We start from the raw sequence: 20,690 nt of genomic DNA, 5'->3' as shown, positions 1-20,690 counted from the left end.
ATATTTGAAGGAATAATGGTCAAAAATCTTCCAAAATCTTCCAAAATTAATGGCACCAAACCACACATCAAAAGAGCTCAGAGCAGACAAAGCAAGATAAATATAAAAAAAAAAAAAGACTACTCCTAAACTATATCATATTCAAACTACAGAAAACCAAACATAAAGAGAAAATCATGAAATCATCCAGAGGGAAGAAATATCTTACCTACAGAGAACAAGGATACGAAGTACATCCAACTTTTTTCAGAAGCCATGAAGTGAAATATTTAAAGTGTTGGGGGAAAAAAATCCACCAACCTACAAAGTATTCTGTGAAATTATCCTTCAAAAGTTAAGGAGAGTTACTTTTTCAGAAAAATAAAAAGTGAGAGAATTTTTTAGCAGTAAACCAGGCTAGTAAGAACTGTTTTAAAAAGTTCTTTAGAAAAGGAAAATTATACAGGTCAGAAAGTCAGATCTAGAGAAAATAAGAGCACTGTGGAGAAGTAATAAAGGCAAAATAAAGTATGTTTTTCCTATTAATTAATAGATAACCATTCAAAGTAACAAGGATTATAGCATATAGAAAAGTAAAATGAATGACAGCAATGTTACAAGGGGAATGCGAGGGAAAAATTGGGAAAATTCTAACTTAAGATACTAAATTCCAGGCCATAAAACACAACAGATTTTAAAGCATAAAGATCATACAAAATATAACTCCCATGGGGTGCCCAAGTGGCTCAGTTAGTTAAGCATCCAATTCTTGATTTCAGTTCAGGTCATGATCTCAGGGTCATGGAGCCTGCTTTGGGATTCTCTTTCTTCTTCTTCCTCTGCTTGCTCTCAATCAATCAATCAATCAAGTACACTCTCACAACACAATGGAATTAAACTAGAAATAACATAAAGCTGGAAAATCTCAAAATATTTAGAGATTAAGCAAGACATTTCTAAATATCACACAGATCGGGGATGCGTAGCTGGCTGAGTCAAATGGAGCATGTGACTCTTGATCTCAGAGTCATGAATGCAAGCCCCACACTGGGCAAAAAGCTTACTTTAAAAAATAAAAATAAAAAAATTAACACAAAGGTCAAAGAAGAAATCCTGAGAAATTTGAAAATATTCTGAACTAAATCAAAGTGATAACACAAATCAAAATTGTGTGATGTAGGGCAGCTCTGGTGGCTCAGCGGTTTAGCGCCGCCTTAAGCCCAGGGCATGATCCTGGAGACCCTGGATCAAGTCCCACATCAGGCTCCCTTCATGAAGCCTGCTTCTCCCTCTGCCTGTGTCTCTGCCTCTCTCTCTGTGTGTCTCTCATGAATAAATAAATAAAATTAAAAAAAAAAATTGTGTGATGTAGTAAAAGCAATGTATAGAAAAAAAGTTTATAGCATAGAATATACACATTAGAAAACAGACCTAAAATGCTTAACCAAAAAAAGTAAATTTAAATAAAAAAAATAATAATAAATAAATAAATAAATAAAATAAATAAATAAATAAATAAAAAATAAAATCAGTAACTAAGCTTCTATCTTAGAAAATAAGACAAAGAGAGATAAGCCTAAAACAGGAAGAATAATAAAAATTATAGAACTAATCAATGAAATTGAACACAGGAACTCACGGCCGGGGGTGGGGGAGAGAGGGGAATCAATGAAAACAAAAGCTGGTTCTTTTAAAAGATCAGTAAAATTGATAAACCTCTAGCCAGGCTAACCAAGAAAAAGAAAAAACATAAATTATTAATATTGGAACTGAAAGAAGAGTCAGCACTACCAATCATACAGACATTAAAAGGAAAATAAAGGCATATTATCGGGTTGCCTGGGTAGCTCAGCGGTTGAGCGTCTGCCTTTGGCTCAGGGAGTGATCCCAGGGTCAAGTCCCACATCAGGCTCTCTGCATGAAGCCTACTTCTCCCTCTGCCTATGTCTCTGCCTGCCTCTCTCTCTCTCTCTCTCTGTGTCTCATAAATAAATAAATAAAATCTTTAAAAAATAAATAAATAAAGGAATATTATGAATAAATCTATGCCTATAAATATGGTAACTTAGGTAAATGGACTAATTCCTTGAAAGATACAAACTATCAAAACGTACGCAAGGAATAATAGATAATCTGAATAAGCCTATATGTACAGAAGAAAAATCAATAACAGTCTTATAAAACAAAAAGTCCCATACCCAGAGTATTTCACTGGTGACTTCTCTTAAACATTTAATGAGAGATTACACCAATTCTCTACAATCTCTTCCAGAAAAATCTCTTCTTCCCAGAAATGGAAGAACAATTCTTAACTCATTCTATGAGGCCAATATTACCTTAATACCAACACCAGATAAAATCATTAAAAGAAAGGTAAACTACAGATAAATATCGCTCATGAACAAAGATGTAGAAATCCTCAACAAATATTAGCAAAGTAAGTACAGCAATGTATAAAAAGAATGAAACACCATGACAATATGGGACTTGTCCCAGGTGTGCAAGGCTGGTTCAAAATTCTAAAATCAATTAATGTAATCTATCATGTAATCTATTTCTAAAATAGAAATACTGTATCATGACATATCAATTGATGCAGAAAAGCACTGACAAAACCAACACCGATTCATTAAAAATCTTTTAGTAATCTAGGAATAGACAGAACTTCCTCAACTTAATAAAGAATATCTACAAAACACCTACAGTTAGTATCATTCCTAATTGTAAGAAACTGCATACCTTCCCACTAAGCTCAGGAACAAGATAAGGATGATCCCTCTCACCACTTTTATTCAACATTTTACTGGAAGTCATAACTAATACAGTAAGACAAGAAAAGGAAATAAAAGGAATATAGATTGGGAAAGAAAAAATAAACTGTTTTGTTCACAGATGATAGAATTGTCCATGAAGAATATACCAAAAAACCTACAATGAAAAATTCCTGGAACTAATAATTCTATCTAGGTCACAATTTACAAGGGTACTATACAAAAATCAATGAATAATTGGAAATGAAAATTTAAAACAATACCATTTACATTATCACACACACAATAAAGTACTGAAGTATAAATCTAACACAATGTTTCCAAGATCTGTATGCAAAAATCTATATAGTTATGTTTAAAGAAATCAAAGATTTCAATAAATGGAGAGATATTCTGCATTCAAGAATTAGATAACTCATATTAAGATGTCAATTCTTCTCAACTTGACCTATAGATTCAATGAGATCCCAATCCCAGTAAGCTATTTTCTGGAACAGAACAGAGCCCAAAAATAGACTCAAACACAGCTGATCTCTGACAAAGAAGCAGAGGCAATCCAATAGGGGGGAAAGGTCTTTTCAACAAATGGTACTGGACATCCATATGCAAAAAAAAAAAAAATCTAGATATAAACCTTTTAAGTTTCATAAAAACTAACTCAAAAGTGGATCACAGACCTAGATACAAAATAACGAAACTTCTAAAAGATAGCCTAAAAAATCTAGGTAACTATGGACTTTGGTGATGAGTTTTTAGATACAATATCAAAAAGACAATCCATGAAAAAAACTGGTACGTTGGACGTCATTAAAATTTTCTGGTCTGCTAAAGTCACTGTTAATAGGGGCACGTGGGTGGTTCAGTCGGTTAAGCATCTGCCTTGGGCTCAGGTCATGATCCCAGGGTCCTGGGATCAAGTTCCGCATCAGGGCCCCGCTTCATGCATCAGGCTCCCTGCTCATCAGGGAGTCTGCTTCTCCCTCTCCATCTGCCTCTCTGCCCCACTTGCGCTTGCTCTCTTGCTCTCTCTCTCAAAAAAAAATAAAATCTTTTTTAAAAATAAACAAGGGGATCCCTGGGTGGCTCAGCGGTTTGGCGCTTGCCTTTGGCCCAAGGCGTGATCCTGGAGTGCCGGGATCGAGTCCCGCATCGGGCTCCCTGCATGGAGCCTGCTTCTCCCTCTGCCTGTGTCTCTGCCTGCCTCTCTCTCTCTCTCTCTCTGCCTCTCATGAATAAATAAATAAAATCTTTTTCAAAATAAATAAATAAAGTCACTGTTAACAAAAAGACATGCCACAGACTGGGAGAAAATATGTGCAAACCACTTATCTGCAGACTGATGTCACTGAAATGGCAAAATAGGGAAATCCGGGACTCTATCCTTCCAAAGAAATAAATAATAAGCTGGAAAAAGTGCTAGGATCAACTTTTCTAGAATTCTGCAACCAAGGAAAGACTTGATAAAGGAAGTAGCTACTTTGTGATACGAGTGCGGTATGCATTTTAAACTGCCCACCTACCTTATCCCACACACCATATCCATGATAGACAAGCAGATGACAAATAGAAGGCAACTTCCTCAACCTGATAAAGGGCATTTATGAAAAACTACAGCTAACATCATGCAGAGTCAGTGGTAAAAGACTGAAAGGCTCAAAATCAGGAGCAAGAAAAAGACGCCCACTTTCACCACTTAATAACATTATACTAGAAGTTTTAGCCAGAACAACTGGGCAACACAAAGAAATAAAAGGTATCCAAATTAAAAAGGAAGAAATAAAACTATTCTCATATAGATGATATATATATATATATATATATATATCCATCCATCCTAAAGAATCCATATATTAGAACAAATGAATTCAGCAAAGTTGCAGGTTAAAAAATCAAAACACAGTAATAGCCAGTAGTCCACAAAATGTTAAACACATAATTACCATATGACCCAGCAATTCTACTCCAGGTATATATACAAAAGAATTAAGAGCAAGGACTCAAAATATTTGTATGTGAATGTTCATAGCAGCATTATTCACATTAGCCAAAAGTAGAAGCAATTCAAGTGTCCATCAACAAATGAATGGGTAAACAAAATGTGGTATATGTATACAAGAGAATATTATTCAGCTATAAAAAGGAATGAAGCTCTGATACATGCAACATGAATGAACCATAAAAACTCTACACTAATAGAAGCCAGACATAAATACTGTATTATTCCATGTATATGAAATATATAAAATAGACAAAACTGTAGAGACAGAAAGTAGATCAGAAGTTGCTGGTGGCAAAGGGGAATGGGGGAGTTCTTGCTTAATTGCTGCAGTTTCTTTTAGGGGTGAGGAAGAAAATTGGAGGCTGGGTGGCTCAATCACTTAAGCATTTGCCTTCGGATCAGGTCATGATCATGAAGTCCTGGGATAGAGCCCTGAGTCAGGTTCCCTGTTCAGCGGGGAGCATGCTTCTCCCTCTCCCTCTGCCCCTCGCCTGTGCTTGTGCTCTCTCTCTCTCTCTATAAAAAGTAAATAAAATCTTTGAAGTTGTATGGACTGGCATAAGGACAGACGTATAGACCAACGGCATAAAATTGAGAGTCTGAAAATAAACCCATACAGTGATGGTCAATTTATTTTCAACAAGGGTGACATCACCAATGAAAAGGAAGAAAACTGTCTCCTCAACAAATGGTGGGAAAATTGGATATCTACATCCAAAAGAATGAAGGTGGACCCCTATCTCATATTACATATAAAAATTAACTCAACATAAAAAAAAAAAAAAAAAAAAAAAAAAAAAATTAACTCAAAATTAATACCACCTAAATAAAGAGCTAAAATCAAACTATTTTTTTCAAACTATTAATTTTTAAAGGCATAAACCATCATGACCTTGGATTTGTCATAAACCATCATGACCTTGGATTTGGCAGTAGTTTCAAAAACACAAGCAACAGAGGAAAAAAAGAGATAAACTAGATTTTATCAAAATTAAAAACTTTAATGCAAAAGACACGTTATTAAGAAAGTGAACAACCCACAGAATGAGGAAAAAATATTTGCAAACCATATATCTGATAAAGGACTTTTATCCAAAATATATAAAGAACTCTTGCAACTTAATAATACCAACAACTCAAAAGGTGGGCAGGGTGGGGCACCTGGGTGGCTCAGTGGTTGAGCCTCTGTCTTTGGCTCGGGTCATGATCCCAGAGTCCTGGGATCGAATCCTGATTCAGGCTCTCCATAGGGAGCCTGCTTCTCCCTCTGGCTATATCTCTGCCTCTCTCTGTGTGTTTCTCATGAATAAATAAGTAAAATCTTTTAAAATAAAAAAAGAGGCAGTATGGCTAAATGGATGATGAGTATTAAAGAGGGTACATGCTGGGATGAGCAATGGGCATCAAATGTAAATCATAAAGCACTAAATTCTACTCCCAAAACCACACAATATGTGGTTTCTAACTAGAATTTAAACTTTAAAAATCGGGCAAAGGATTTAAATAGATATTTTTCCAAAGAAGATATGCAAATGATCAACAAGCACAAAAAAAGATGCTCAACATCACTATCATTACGGACATACAAATCAAATGCACAATATGCTACCACTTTACGTCACTAGGATGGTCACAACAACAACAAAAATAAGGAAACAAGTTATTAGCAAGGATATGGAGAAATTGGAACCTTTGCACATTGCTGGCGGGAATGTAAAGTGGTGCAGCTGCTGTGGAAAAAGTTTTTCGTTTCCTTGGAAAGTTGAACACAGAACTCCCACATTACCTATCACTTCCACTCTTAGGTATAAACCCACAAAGAACTGCAAACAGGAACTCTTTTACACAAAAGTTCACAGCAGCACTGTTCACAGTAGCCAGAACATGGAAGGTGAAAAACAACCCACATATCCGCTGACAGATGAATGGATAAACAAAATGTGATATATTCATACAATGGAATATTAATCAGTCATAAAAAGGAATGAAGGACTGATATATGCTGCAATATGGATGAATCTCAAAAATACTATGCTAAATGAAGGAAGGCAAACTGCAAAGGTCATACATTGTATATGATCCCATTATATGAAATGGGATCCAAAATAGGTAAATCTATAGAGACAGAAAGTAGATTGATGGTTGTCAGGGATACAGAGGAGGAGACATGGGGAGTAGGTGCTTAATGGGTGAGGTTTTCTATTGAGGTCATGAAAACATTTTATACCTTGACAGAGGTAGTGACTGTGCAACACTGTAAACACTGAGTGTGAGTGTAAACACTGAGTTGTGCACTTTAAAATGACTGATTTGGAGGGACGCCTGGGTGACTCAGTGGTTGAGCAACTACCTTCTGCCCAGGGTGTGATCCTGGAGTTCTGGGATCGAGTCCCACATCGGGCTCCCTGTATGGAGCCTGCTTCTCCCTCTGCCTGTGTCTCTGCCTCTTTCTCTCTCTCTCTCTGTGTCTCTCATGAATGAATAAATAAAATCTTCTAAAAATAAAATAAATAAAATGACTGATTTGAGGGCACGTGGGTGGCTCAGTCAGTTGAGCGACTAAATCTTGATTTTGGCTCAGGTAAGGATCTCAGAGTTCTGAGATCGAACCCCACATCAGTCTCTATGTGCAGTCTGCCTGTCCCTCTCCCTTTGCTCCTCCTTGCTCACTTTCTAAAATAAATATTAAAAAAAATAAAATTAATTGTATGTTATGTCAATTTTACCTGAATCTTTTTTTTTTCTTTAAGGGGCCTAAAATGTGACTTAACTCCTGGGTCTACCACTTACTAACTTGTAAAGACTTCAGGAAATTAACCTATCTGAGCAATAGTTTCCCCCAGGTAAAAAGAAGGTAATCTGTACTTATAGTTGTTATAAAAATTTAGACTAATGAAAATAAAGCACCTAACATGATGCCTAGAAGTCAAAAGGTACTTAGAATAGAAATTATTACTATTTCTTAATTTCTCATTTATGTTCACCTGAATTATATTCAGAAGATATCTGAAATTTTTAGTCTCCAAAGACTTTCACTGTTCATATTGAAAGAATCTCCTCTTGAATGCAAGTATTCTTTTATAGTCTCAATGAAGATTGTTTTATTCTTTGTACTCATCGGGTTTTTTTTTTAAGACTTTATTTTGAGAGAGAGAGAGAGAGAATATGAGCGAGGGGGAGAGGGAGAGGGAGAAGCAGACTCCCTGAGCAGAGAACCCGATTTGAGGCTCAATCTCAGGACCCCAGGACCATGATCTGAGCTGAAGGCAGATGCTTAACTGACTGAGCTACCCAGGTGCCCCACTTTGTATTCACCTTTGGCTGAAAAGAGTTATTCAGGCCAGTGACAGGACACAGTCAGGGCAAATAGGCGGTATGTGTCTCTGTATGCCCAGTCCCTGGCAAAGTCCATTTCTGTGACAGTTGATATGTGAAAGAGGTAACCAATACAGAATTTCCTACCCAGCCATTGAAACGATTTATCCTAGCCCAGCTCTAGAGAAAAGCAATTTTCAGTGTAAGTCCCACACTTTGATTAACTCTATTCCTCAGACTCCAAGAGTTCCAAGGGCAAAAGAGACAAATAGAAATTGAGACCAATGACCCACTGAGGCCACTATGCTGTTTCCACAGAAATTTCCTTGTTAGAGCTTGTTCAACATTAGGAGTCAGCAAATTTTCTCTGTTAAAGGCCACATAACAAATATTTTAGGCTTTGTATGTCATATAGTCTCCGTCACGACTACTGGACTATTGTCATTTTAGTACAAAGTATCCACAGAAAATACAGAAATGGATGAATATGGCTATATTCCAATAAAATTTTATTTATAAAATTGTGAGCCACATTTGGAAGTTTGCCAACTCCAGATCTACACTGTCAGGGAGGCTCTCCTGCCCATCCAAATACAGTGGTGTTAAGGGAAACAACCTGAATGAACCATGTGGATCAAGTTTTCAGTTGTGCCACGTAGGGAAGGTTCTACAGTCATCAATATCAATACTCCACCCAAGGGTTCTGGGCCCTCTGACACTCAGAAGCAAACAAATTTCCCACTTTATACCATTTTCATTCAACTGTCCTCAATTAATGGCACTACTTCCTAATTTATTTCCGTCTTTATGGTAGTCCTTTTATGGGATTCTAGGAAATACTTATCTTTTTTTCTTTTATTACCGACATGATTTTTTTCCTATGTAGGCTTTCATGAATAATTTATTGAAAAAAATGGGAAAGAAGGTTTCACATCATTTAACTATAATCTTCTCTCAAATTTACCTCTACCAAGCTATATGTTAAGCTTCCTTAAGGGGAGGGGAGAGAACACGATCTTATATTTTTTGATTTATAGATGCTAGACTAAATTTCTTAAAAATAGGAATTACTTATTGACTTCTACAGAACCAGTGTCAGGCAGAGTACCTGATATTTTGTGAGCACTCAAAAGATTTTTCTTAAGCAGATATTTGGTTGAATTGGTGCACTGCTTTAAGTACAGAAGGTACAAAAAAATTTTTTTTTGATATTTTAAAATCAAAAGGTTTTAACATATGAAAAAAAATCTTTAACTTAGAAAAGAGTAAAGCTCAAAAGCATTATAGAATATAAACTATAGCTTTTAAGAGTATTTCAGGATGATATTATCATTTAGATAGAAATAGATCACTGTACTACTTTCCAGTTACTGTTTTCAACAACTGATAGTTATGCTTAACTACTTCAAAGTACCCACCATATGGGCATTTGTTGATCAGTTGCTTTTCTTGTATTACCAGTGAATACATAATTCAGGCCTGTGTTTTAAAAAAAAATGATTTGCTTTCATTTTTGCTCCTGAAGTTTTAAAAAGAATTTGCATTAAAGAGCTAGTGTAAATCCCTTAAGCACAGACATTTATCAGAGACTAATGAAATTATTCATCTGAAGAAGGTATAGAATGTTCTTTTCTTTGAACATCATGTTTTCATGATTAGCAAAAAAGAAAACTTCCAAGTCCATCTAGTGCCCCTGCCAACTCATCCTCTAGTTGGGGGTAGTGGAGTATGTGGGGAAGGGATGGACAAATCATTTAGGAATTGAGTCACTGTGAGAAGGATGAACAAGGTAAAGTCTTCTGTGTAGACAATACATGTAGTTAGTACCAGACAGTTCTAACATGATCATTTCTTTATCCCATTAACTAAAAACCTAACAAACAAAACAAATCTAGATCAGGATAATGATAATAATGGTAACAATGAAGATGATAAAAGCCCAAAAATTCTTTTAGTTCCCTGAAGAAGTTAGACTCGCCTGTTAATTGATACATGAGCCATTATTTCTTTTATTGATAACAAGACAACAGAAACATAGGTAGTTGGCCCTGTATCAAAAGACTAGTAGAATCTGAAATACAAAATATTATAATACAAAGCATGATTTTGATAAGACCTTTGTAGTGTTCCAGAAACTGTTCTACAATTAATTGGATCAGCAAGAAAAAATAGACCAAGAGAGGAAACCACCTCTCTCTTGGTTCTTTGAGTACCCCTTTAAGAGTTGACAGAAGAGGGATCCCTGGGTGGTGCAGCGGTTTGGCGCTTGCCCTTGGCCCAGGGCGCGATCCTGGAGACCCGGGATCGAATCCCACATCGGGCTCCTGGTGCATGGAGCCTGCTTCTCCCTCTGCCTGTGTCTCTGCCTCTCTCTCTGTGTGTGACTATCATAAATAATTAATTAATTAATTAATTAAAAAAAAAAGAGTTGACAGAAGATATCTTCCCCCACTAATAATTCCTATGATCCTTGTTCCTGACCCAAAGTCCAGTTTAACATTGTCATCTCAGTAATCTCCATGGTTCTGAGTACCCCTTTAAGAGTTGACAGAAGATATCTTCCCCCACTAATAATTCCTATGATCCTTGTTCCTGACCCAAAGTCCAGTTTAACATTGTCATCTCAGTAATCTCCATAACTTGTAGTAAATTAAAGTCATTTTAGGAAAGTGTGATTATTTAAAAAAATGATTATGGTGAAATAATCTATACTGAAATATTTCCAACTGCTTACAATCTTTATTAAAAACCCAAGCCTCTCTCTAATTTTCTTCAAATGCTAGAAATTTTGTACACAAGAACCAGGAACCCACATCCTACTTATATCTAAATAAGGAGGAAAGTAATGACAAAGAAAATAATATAATTAATCCTATATATTGTTTGTCGTTATTGATTCATCTCTTTTGTGTTTTAAGAACTCAATTCACATGTAAAACTTAAACCTAAAAAAATTTTTAAGACTTGTTTCATTTAATGTGGAAAAAAACTGAAAGTTTATTTTGTTTTAGTAGAAAATAACTAACTGTGTGGTTTTGGATGGCAGACTATAAGTAATCTGTTAAACTGGTGATGGTTCATTGACTTTTCCTCAAGTATCTTCTTTTAAAAAGTTGTTTTTTATTTTTTAAAAGTGACTGAATCATCATTCAGCTTTTTGGTGGAAAATAAAATTAATCTGAAAAAGAAAAAAAGGAATCGCTAATTCAAAATATATAATGCTTGCTAAAAATGAACCTTTATAACAAAAGACAAATCGTGCATAATAAGCGATAATAACGCAAGAAGCCTTTTGCGAGGGGGGAGGAATATGGGTATTCCTGACTAGTGAGTATTTAATCACATCTATTCTATTACTCTTAATCTCAATTTCACAACTCTCAAAAGAGAAAAATGGCACAATACAGATTTTCTCAACCACCTGCTCTCTCCTTAACTTCTTGCAATTTGGCATTCAAGGTACCATTTCACTGAAAAGGGTCATCAATAAATGAAAATGTTAAATGAAATGGATCTTCTCACCCCTCAATCTTTATCATCATGGGTGTTTTTAGTATATGTGCTGCTGAAGCAAGCACATCATGGTGTTTTTATGGATTTTTACACTGTTGGAGTACCATTTTAAAGAATCTCTCTTTCTTTCTAGAGGTCTGCTTCCCACTCCTTTCAGTAGGACTATTTAAACATGCCCTTAACTCTGCTCTGCACTCCCTCTTGACAGGTCCGTAACATTTCACAGTTATGCTCAAGTTAGTGATTTCTGGCATCATATCAAAGCCAGTTCCACCATTTCTTAGCTGCATAATCTTGGCTCTAACATATAACCTCTCTAATGACTCCACTTTCTTATCTGTAAAATGGGTAGAAGAATAGGGCTGTTGTGAGGATTAAGTAGACAACAACTAGCAGAGTTAGCTGGTATATGTTAGATGCTCCGTATGTGGTATTTATTACCAAGTTTGGTATTCTGCTGCCATTTTATTCTTTCTTTTTTATGAAAGCCAAACTCATTATTTCTTCCCCAAAGCTCCCCTTTGTTTGTCAGTCATATAAATAATAGCAATGATTTTTCAGTTTACCACAAACCCTTGGGATCATCTCTAATCTTTCCACAGGAACCTGATACTCTACGATAGCTTTCTACAGTGGCCTTCATTTTTGATTCTGTAATTTAAGTCAACTTTATTATTTATTAAATACTTCTTGGTTCTACCCCAATGCTGGATTCTTCATGGCGTTGTATAATTAGTTATCCCAAGAGCATATGTCACCTACCACTTCAAAACAAACAAAAATTTCTCATATGTCAACCACAACCAAAGGAAATACATGAATCAGTACTTCCCTGTCCTAGGATGAATTAGCATTGCCCCCCAATCTCTCTCAGTCAGGCTGTACAAACCCCCACCCCCATTTTCCACTTCTAAGCACATCTCCCTATGTCACCACTTTCCATTTGCCCTGCTTTGTTATAAAGATGACCTCTCTGAGCTTCTGCAAAAGAAAAGCATGCTATAAAATATGCATAAGCACTTCAAAGCAGACATGTAAATAATAAGAGAACCAGCAACACATATCTGGAGAGTAAAGGTCCAAACCAGAACTTCTTCCAAATGTGAGTAGTCCTAAGGTACCATAAGTAGCTTAACACTTACTGCTAAGACGTTTCATATATATATGTCAATGTGTGTAAATACAATAAACAGAGGAAAAGAGAGTACAGTTGCATTTTTCTTTTTTAACTGTGCAGCATTTGTTTCAGAAAATTAAGGAGTATTGTCTTTGGCATGAAACAGCCCAACACCATGCCGTGTTCTCAAAAGACAAGATACAAAAAAAAAAAAAAGACAAGATACATTTGTTTATAAACATGACCTCTAAATTTCTTGCAATTACTACACAGATTGTAACAGTAGCTTTCTTTCATACTTGCTCAAATAGATAATGTGCTAGGAATTTTTTAATTATATAAACACCCACAGCCAGCCTTATCCAAAAGAGATCAAATTGATGCATAAGTCATCACATGTACCTATGCATATATAATCATACAGACCTGATTTATACATTTTTGTGTTTCATTAAATTTTTAAAAGTTACACAAAATATATAGGTATGATTATTTTACATATCATAGGTACAACAGGGAGGATTATATCCATTTTTAACTATAACATGAGATTTCATTTTAATACATTTGTTCGATCCCAAAGGGTAAAATCTTAGATGAATCAAATTCTCTCTTTTTGGATAATGGAGGAAAGATTCGAAGGTCTGATTCTAGCTAAAAAGAGGATATATCTATAACAAATCTAATGCCTAAACAGCTGCATATTCTACAAAGAGTTTTATAGTACTCTGGGTTAGGCACTAATTTATGTGTTACATTTTTCATCCAGCAAAATCTTTTTAGACGCATGTAAAGGAAAAACAACAATACTTAGAGAGCTGGTCTACAAGTCCCTCATTTAGTGAAGGTCAGTAAAAAGAGATATTTTTTAGATGCAATGTCATTTGCAACAATCTCATGGGTTATTTTTTAAAGTATCTGTTTTCTACCTCTTCAGACCATAAGCCAGACAAGAGCAAGAGAACTATGGTTTATTTGTCTTTATAACGCAAAGTGTGCTAGGAATCATAGTTCACATTTAGAGTTGGTTTCTCAAGAGCAGGGATATCTGTTTCTCATCTACTTTCACTCTAGTCCCATCTTGCTGGGACTAACAGTGTGCATTATGAGAACCAAGTACAGGTAACAAGCATATCTTCACACACAAATAAACACACTAGACACATGGAAAGATAAAAACAATATATTCAAATAATAAAGTTCATTTTTACATAACGGCAGAAAGAGAGCTTACATAAGGTCAGAAAAAGCATGGGGAAACAGTTATAGAAGAAATATGACAAGACTGAGAGAAAACACTATTGGAAGATTTGCATTATGTATCAGAAAACTTTCAACTTCAAAACTCAAAGGTTAAGATTAAGGGGGCACCTCAGTTGGTTCAGCATCTGCCTTCAGCTCAAGTCATGATCCCAGGGTCCTGGGATCAAGGCCCACATTGGGCTCCCTGCTCTTAGGGAGCCTGCTTCTCCTTCCCCCCCCTCCCCCTGCTTGTGCACACACTCTCTTGTGCTCTCTCTCTCTCTCTCAAATAAATAAAATCTTTTAAAAAGAAAAAGACGGGACCCCTGGGTGGCTCAGTGGTTGGGCGCCTGCCTTTGGCTCAGGTCATGATCCTGGGATCCGGGATCGAGTCCCACATCAGGCTCCCTGCGAGGAGCCTGCTTCTCTCTCTGCCTATGTCTCTGCCTCTTTCTCTCAGTCTGTGTCTCTCATGAATAAACAAACAAAATCATGAATAAACAAACAAAATCTTTGAAAAGAAGAAAGAAAAGAAAGAAAAGGAGAGTAAAGAAAAGAAAAGAGAAAAGAAAAGAAAGAAAAGAAGAGAAAAGAAAAGAAAGAAAAGGAAAGAAAAGAAAAGAAAAGAAAAGAAAAGAAAAGAAAAGAAAAAAAGAAAGAAACATAGATTAAGAACTTAAGCATCCACTTATGCTGCATAAACAGAGTCATGGTATAAAAGGAAGTATTGCGTTCACTGAAAGAATCAAATTTAACTTGGAAACTAACAACCTATTTCCCCCGAGTAGTATCCACCAAGGAATTTTATTTTTTTAAGCTTCAGAAATTTATTATAACTCAAGGCAATTCATTAACAGTATAGCAATTCATTAGAGGGCTTTCCATTTGTTTAATTTCCAACTGCAGTAATATTTCTTAACAAGGTATCCAAGATGCTAAATTTATTTTATGTATACTATTTTAAATTCTTAATTATCCTAGATCAAGAACCCCAGTATTCAAACCATTTTTGTGGATTTACTGGCAGAGATCTTCAGATAATTATTACCAATATAAGATACTTTGAACACCCAATTTCAAGAATAGAAAATTCATTAGGAGATTTATGACCTAAAATCCAAAAATACATCAACTGTCATGAAGCCTTAGATCCAAAACATACCATTTTTGTGCAAGAGTTAAGAAAAAATAAACAAAAACGGTATCCTCTTTATTTATGCATAAACACACATACATATATGTTATGATAGATACTTTTCAGAGTTTAAATTATGACTTGGGCTAAATTTCTAAATTCATCTCAGACATAAATTATTCCAGTAGAAAATATCACAAAAAACTTTAATAATAAAATTATACACAAAATAGCATGAGACCAGATACTAATACTCAGACTAGGTATATATACCATAACAGAAAGATATTTATTTTTTTTTTTAATTTTTTTTTTAATTTTTATTTATTTATGATAGTCACACAGAGAGAGAGAGAGAGAGGCAGAGACACAGGCAGAGGGAGAAGCAGGCTCCATGCACCGAGAGCCCGATGTGGGATTCGATCCCGGGTCTCCAGGATCGCGCCCTGGGCCAAAGGCAGGCGCCAAACCGCTGCGCCACCCAGGGATCCCAACAGAAAGATATTTAACCTAACATTTAAAATTGTTACAGCTGCAACACTTGCCACATTAAAGTTAGTTTCTGAGTAAAACATGCTTACCACTGAGCAACAGCTATGGGAAATCTGAAAAAACTTCCCTAAATAATTGATGATTAGTATAACAGTCCAATAATCTAAATAGTAAGATCCATTTCAAGGCTATTCAAGGGTGATTAACTACAACCAGTAATGATAATCATACACTATTATCTGAAGACCTATTTCATAAGCAAATACCTATCCACTACCTTTCAAAATCTGGTTTCAGATCTACCAAATAATGTAAGTTATTGGATCTATGTGAAAAATAATGACTGAGTGAAACTCCTTCTTGCTCAAAAGTACTTGAACATAAATCTGTCACTACCTTGATTTCTTCTCTATCACCTTTTCTCTCTTCCAATTAGGAAGCTGTTCACTTATATACATAGGTCAGTTGAGAAAAAAATAGCCTATGATTGCAAATAATTAATGACTACCTAATCATGACAAAGTTTATCCAAAAGTAGTCTTTTTCTGGGTTCACATGTTTGTTCTACTTCACTAAACATCATTATCATAGCCAGACAGTTTTAATTTTAAACACCCATATGCACAGAACAATACATTAGTTTCTAAACAGTTAAACATATACATTATTTTCTTTTCAAAAACCATGTACTTGCCTTGTGTCTGCATTTAAGTACAACTCCATAGGCTCCTACAATAAAAAGAAAGAAACAATTAGGGGCACATATATAAACTGTGTTTTTATTTATGTGTTTTTTATGTATTTATTTCATTTAGAGAAATAAAAGTTCGATTATATTGGCTATCAGTATATGTTATAATAATGATTCCTAAAATGACAATACTCTGCAGTGATAATGCAATGAGCCACATATAAATAGAATGTGGATATTTAGTATATGTATTTTTTATAGAACAAGAGCATAAGCAATTCATTTGCCTAACAAGTATTTTTAAATGTTTCTCTTTTTAAAGAAAACTTCATTGGAGACATTTTAAATACAAGCTTAAAATTTCTGGAGATAAAATTTAAACATAAGAACTTTAAGAGTAAATGAAAATAAACTCAAAAGATTGTAGAAAATTTAAAATTTAAAGGCTTAGTGTTTCCCAGTAGAAAGCTCAGGTACCAAGCCTACCAAATATGTTCTCAATCCTAGAAGACAGAATGTCTTTCCTGACTGGTAAGATAGTATAGGCCTACGCATCCCAATTAATAACTAGTAGGAGTTGCTATATTTTTGCCATAAATAAAGACTCAGCACAGATCATAAGTAGTCCAAGGTTCTCTGGCCACTTATAGCTAAGCACTTCCACTTTTTTTGGTATACTTTGATGAGATTTGTTACTACAGTTTGGGTTACTTATCCTCTTATCTAGCCAAAAAACTACTTCTTTAGAGGCAGAACAAAGTTGACAGCAAGATACCCAGGAAACTGAGAGGTTAGAGTTATATTGTGACAACCTAATTAGCAGAATCAAAATGTAATGTATAATAACTTGAGGTTTGTAGAGATGTCAAGAAAATTAACAGACAGGCAAAGTCTGCATACATCTATGACAAGGGAACTTCAGAGAGATGAAATTGGGAAATGTGTCTTGAACAGAATCTGGAGAATCAGAATAAGTCTCCCTCACTTTGGTGGAGATCGATGAATCTTATTATCATAGTCGAGATGTAATCAGCTACTACCACCATCTAACTTAACTCCATAATCACCAGGTAATCCTTCAATTACAATTTAACAGCCCATGCCAGTTTTTCTATGGAGTGAAAATACACTGCCCAGGCTACAGGAATGTAGAGTTTACTACACAATTTTTAATTTCCTTAATATATATGTATTTCCTAGCCAGAAAGCATCTGAGGTAGTTTATAAGGAAAAAATACATAGCAATGGTAGTTCCAACTATAACTGAAACGGAAATTTTCTGATTTATAGAACAGTCTAGTAGTTTAATTAATCTGAGCCAATTCCTGAGAAGATGATCCACTACAGGTATACTAAGAAAATCAAAGTTGTGATCCAGAAAAACTTAGGCCAAGAATTTGAAGCATTACAACACTATTATACCCTATGAGCTCACCCGCTCCAGTCAGTACCTTTATTGCATTAGTCTGTAATTATAATACATTTGGGGAAAAACAAACAAACAAAAAAGCAGCTATATAAAACAGAGTAGGTAAGACATCAAGAATGAATTTCATTTAAAAAAAAAGAATCAATTTTATTTACATAATTAGTATCAATGAAAAAAAGGAAAAGAGGTTGACTGATGAAAAAGGATACATTCTTTTTTTTTTTTTGGTAGGGGATCCATTCTTTTTATATGGTTTCAACTTCAGAATTTAAAGTATCCAATGAAGAGACTGTATTTTTTTTTAAAGATTTATTTATTTATTTATTTGAGAGAGGGGAAGAGAGCACGCATGTGCATGAACAAGAGCACAGGGGAGGGGCAGAGAGAAAGGGAGAGAGAATCCCAAGCAGACTCCATGTCCAGCACATGGCACAACACATAACTTGAACTCACAGCCTTGAGATTATGACCTGAGCAGAAACCATGGTGCCACCCAGTCATCCCAGACTGTATTTTAATTGTATTTATTTTTAAATGATTTAAATACTTAATATTAAAATCTAGAACAGCTTTGCTGTTCACATAGGTATATCTTTAAAACTCCTTTTAAAATTCACAATTTATTTGAAAATTCATAAAGTAAAAATTTTTTTAACATTTGCTTTAAAGATATAAATGCTAGGGGTGCCTGGGTGGCTGTCAGTTAAGCCTCTGACTCTTGATTTTGGCTCAGGTCATGATCTCAGGGTTGTGAGATCAAGCCCCACACTGGCCTGAAGCCTGCTTAAGATTCTCTCTCCCTCTGCCCCCTACCCCTTCTAAAAGAATAAATACATGCTAAGAAACCATAATTATAATCATTCATACCCTGTCAACAGAATCATTCTCAAAATCTCCATAAAGTTATCTTTAAGTCAAGCAACAATTACTAAAAAGGAAAAATCAGAGGGGTGCCTGGCTGGCTCAGTCAGTTAAGCATCTGCCTTCGGCTCAGGTCATGATCCCAGGGTTCTCATATCGAGCTCCGCACATCAGGCTCCCCACTCAGCAGGTAGTCTGCTTCTCTCTGTCCCCTCTGCCCCTCCCCTCGACTTGTGCTCTCTCTTGCTTGCTCTCTCTCAAATAAATAAAATCTTTTTAAAAAGAAGAAGAAATCAAGAAGACTTATGAAAAATGAATTACCATATATACATAACTACACACATTGCTCAGAAACTTGGAATACTAAACTTACCTTCACCTACAACCCCAAGGATCTCAAATTTATTCATCACATTACCAATGTTAGGAATCTTCATGAAGACAAACTCCTCTTTTGATGCAAGCCACAGAACATGGCATCAAGAAAGAACTTCTGAGAAAGTTGTGAAGTAGAACAAAAATGTCGAAAGAAGAAATTCTCACAGGTTGACAGGGATTTTCACATATTTATTCAAATGTGAAGTATGAAATGATTCCCTGAAAAAGAAAACACAAAAGCCTTAAGTTTTTTATTCAGCACTCTAATAACCTATCCTTGTATTTTGTACAGTGCTTTTATAATCCTGTTAATGTTTCATATACTAAAAATAATAATAATAATAATAATAATAATAATTAGAGAGAAGAACCCAAAATGAACAAAAACAAATGTACCTATCTGTATTTGAAATGAATAACATAACTACACTGAAGGGGAAGAGGGATTCAGAGGGAAAAGAATTAACTCCAGGTAACTTTTTGAGAACAATGTTTTAACTACTCTCCTCAATCTAAATTTAGACAAAAAAAAAATTTATAAACAAATACTATACTTAGATATTTGTTTTTACACAGAGATATGAAATTATGTGTGTTCTCAGACTGAGCAAGTAAGTAAATAAATACACTGTGGATAATGAGAATTTGGCTTCTTAGTCTCATAAAAAGAAGTTACAAATACAAAAAGGATGGGGGCACCTGGGTGGCTTAGTCAGTTAGGCCTTTGGCTCAGGTAATGATCCTGGAGTCCTGGGATTGAGCCCTGCATTGGGCTCCCTGCTAAGCAGGGAGTCTGCTTCTCTCTCCCCCTCTACCCCTCCCCCCCGCTTGTGTGCTCACACTCTCTCTTAAATAAATAAATAAAATCTTAAAAAAAAAAAAAGCCAAATATGAAAAGGATGAAGGCTTGGAATTAGAGACCACAGAAGCTCAGTTCTTAATATAGAGATGGAGAAATAGATATAAATGGGTGTGTAAATATACATACACACATATATATATATTCCCTAGCTCTGTCTACTGAGGGGGCCTAGAAGCAATGAAACTCCAACATCCATTAGCACAGCTAGTACACCAATAAAAGGAACCAGGTTCTTCAGAGAAATGGCTGATTCCCAGGCAAAAGGAGGAAAAAGTATAACACAAGCCCAGGATATACATTTGTGGTGCCAGAAAGGATGGTAATGCTCAATGAATGGTAATGCTCAAAGAAATGACAGGAGCATGTCTAAAGGACACAGGAGTCAGCTGGAGTCACTTCTGGTCAAATGAGAAACATCCAAACAACAATATATATATACTAGAGTATAAACCACAGAATAGAATAAAAACACACCAGTCCCAACTTACATAAATAAATGGAGAAGGAAAAGCTCTTTCTGAGAGTGTAGTTCCAAATAATAAATGGAGTGATGGAATTAGAAAATCACCATTTGGCAACCACCCTGGTAATAATTATTTCAGGCAAGTATCATCAACATATGCTAAAACTAGTATTTGAAAGTTTGATGGAAAACAGGATATTATCTAGTCTCAAAGTAGCTCCACTACAAAATACCCATTAATTAAAAGGGGAAAAATAGTAATTTCATAGTGAAGAATCCTGCCAGACACCACCTTAATTAAGTGATCAAAGTTAACATCATCAATAATAGAACAAATCAACATCATATGCCTCCTGATAGGATGTAGCACAATGTCACTTCTGTCACATTCCTTCCAAAAAGGTAAAACCTGAATCTAACCATAGGCAGCAACAGACAAGCCC

At 35.3% G+C, this 20,690-nt stretch overlaps 1 protein-coding gene across 19 annotated transcripts in view; it reads right to left on the bottom strand.

The window, feature by feature from the left end:
• Positions 1–20,690, bottom strand: part of CDKL5 (cyclin dependent kinase like 5) — a 212,381-nt gene that overhangs the window by 107,781 nt on the left and 83,910 nt on the right. For all 19 annotated transcript variants that reach the window (XM_025437899.3, XM_025437914.3, XM_049107266.1 and 16 more), the window contains 2 exons: positions 18,918–19,141; positions 16,258–16,292 (listed from right to left, as the gene is read on the bottom strand). In XM_025437899.3, the coding sequence (XP_025293684.1) occupies positions 16,258–16,292; positions 18,918–18,981 (99 nt within the window). In that variant the 5' untranslated portion in view covers positions 18,982–19,141. The remainder of the gene's footprint in view (positions 1–16,257; positions 16,293–18,917; positions 19,142–20,690) is intronic.

Source organism: Canis lupus, chromosome X (assembly GCF_003254725.2).
Source record: "Canis lupus dingo isolate Sandy chromosome X, ASM325472v2, whole genome shotgun sequence".
Classification (NCBI taxonomy): Eukaryota; Metazoa; Chordata; class Mammalia; order Carnivora; family Canidae; genus Canis; species Canis lupus.
The sequence above is the reverse complement of the archived record's forward strand: the minus strand, read 5'-3'. Positions and strand labels throughout refer to the sequence as shown.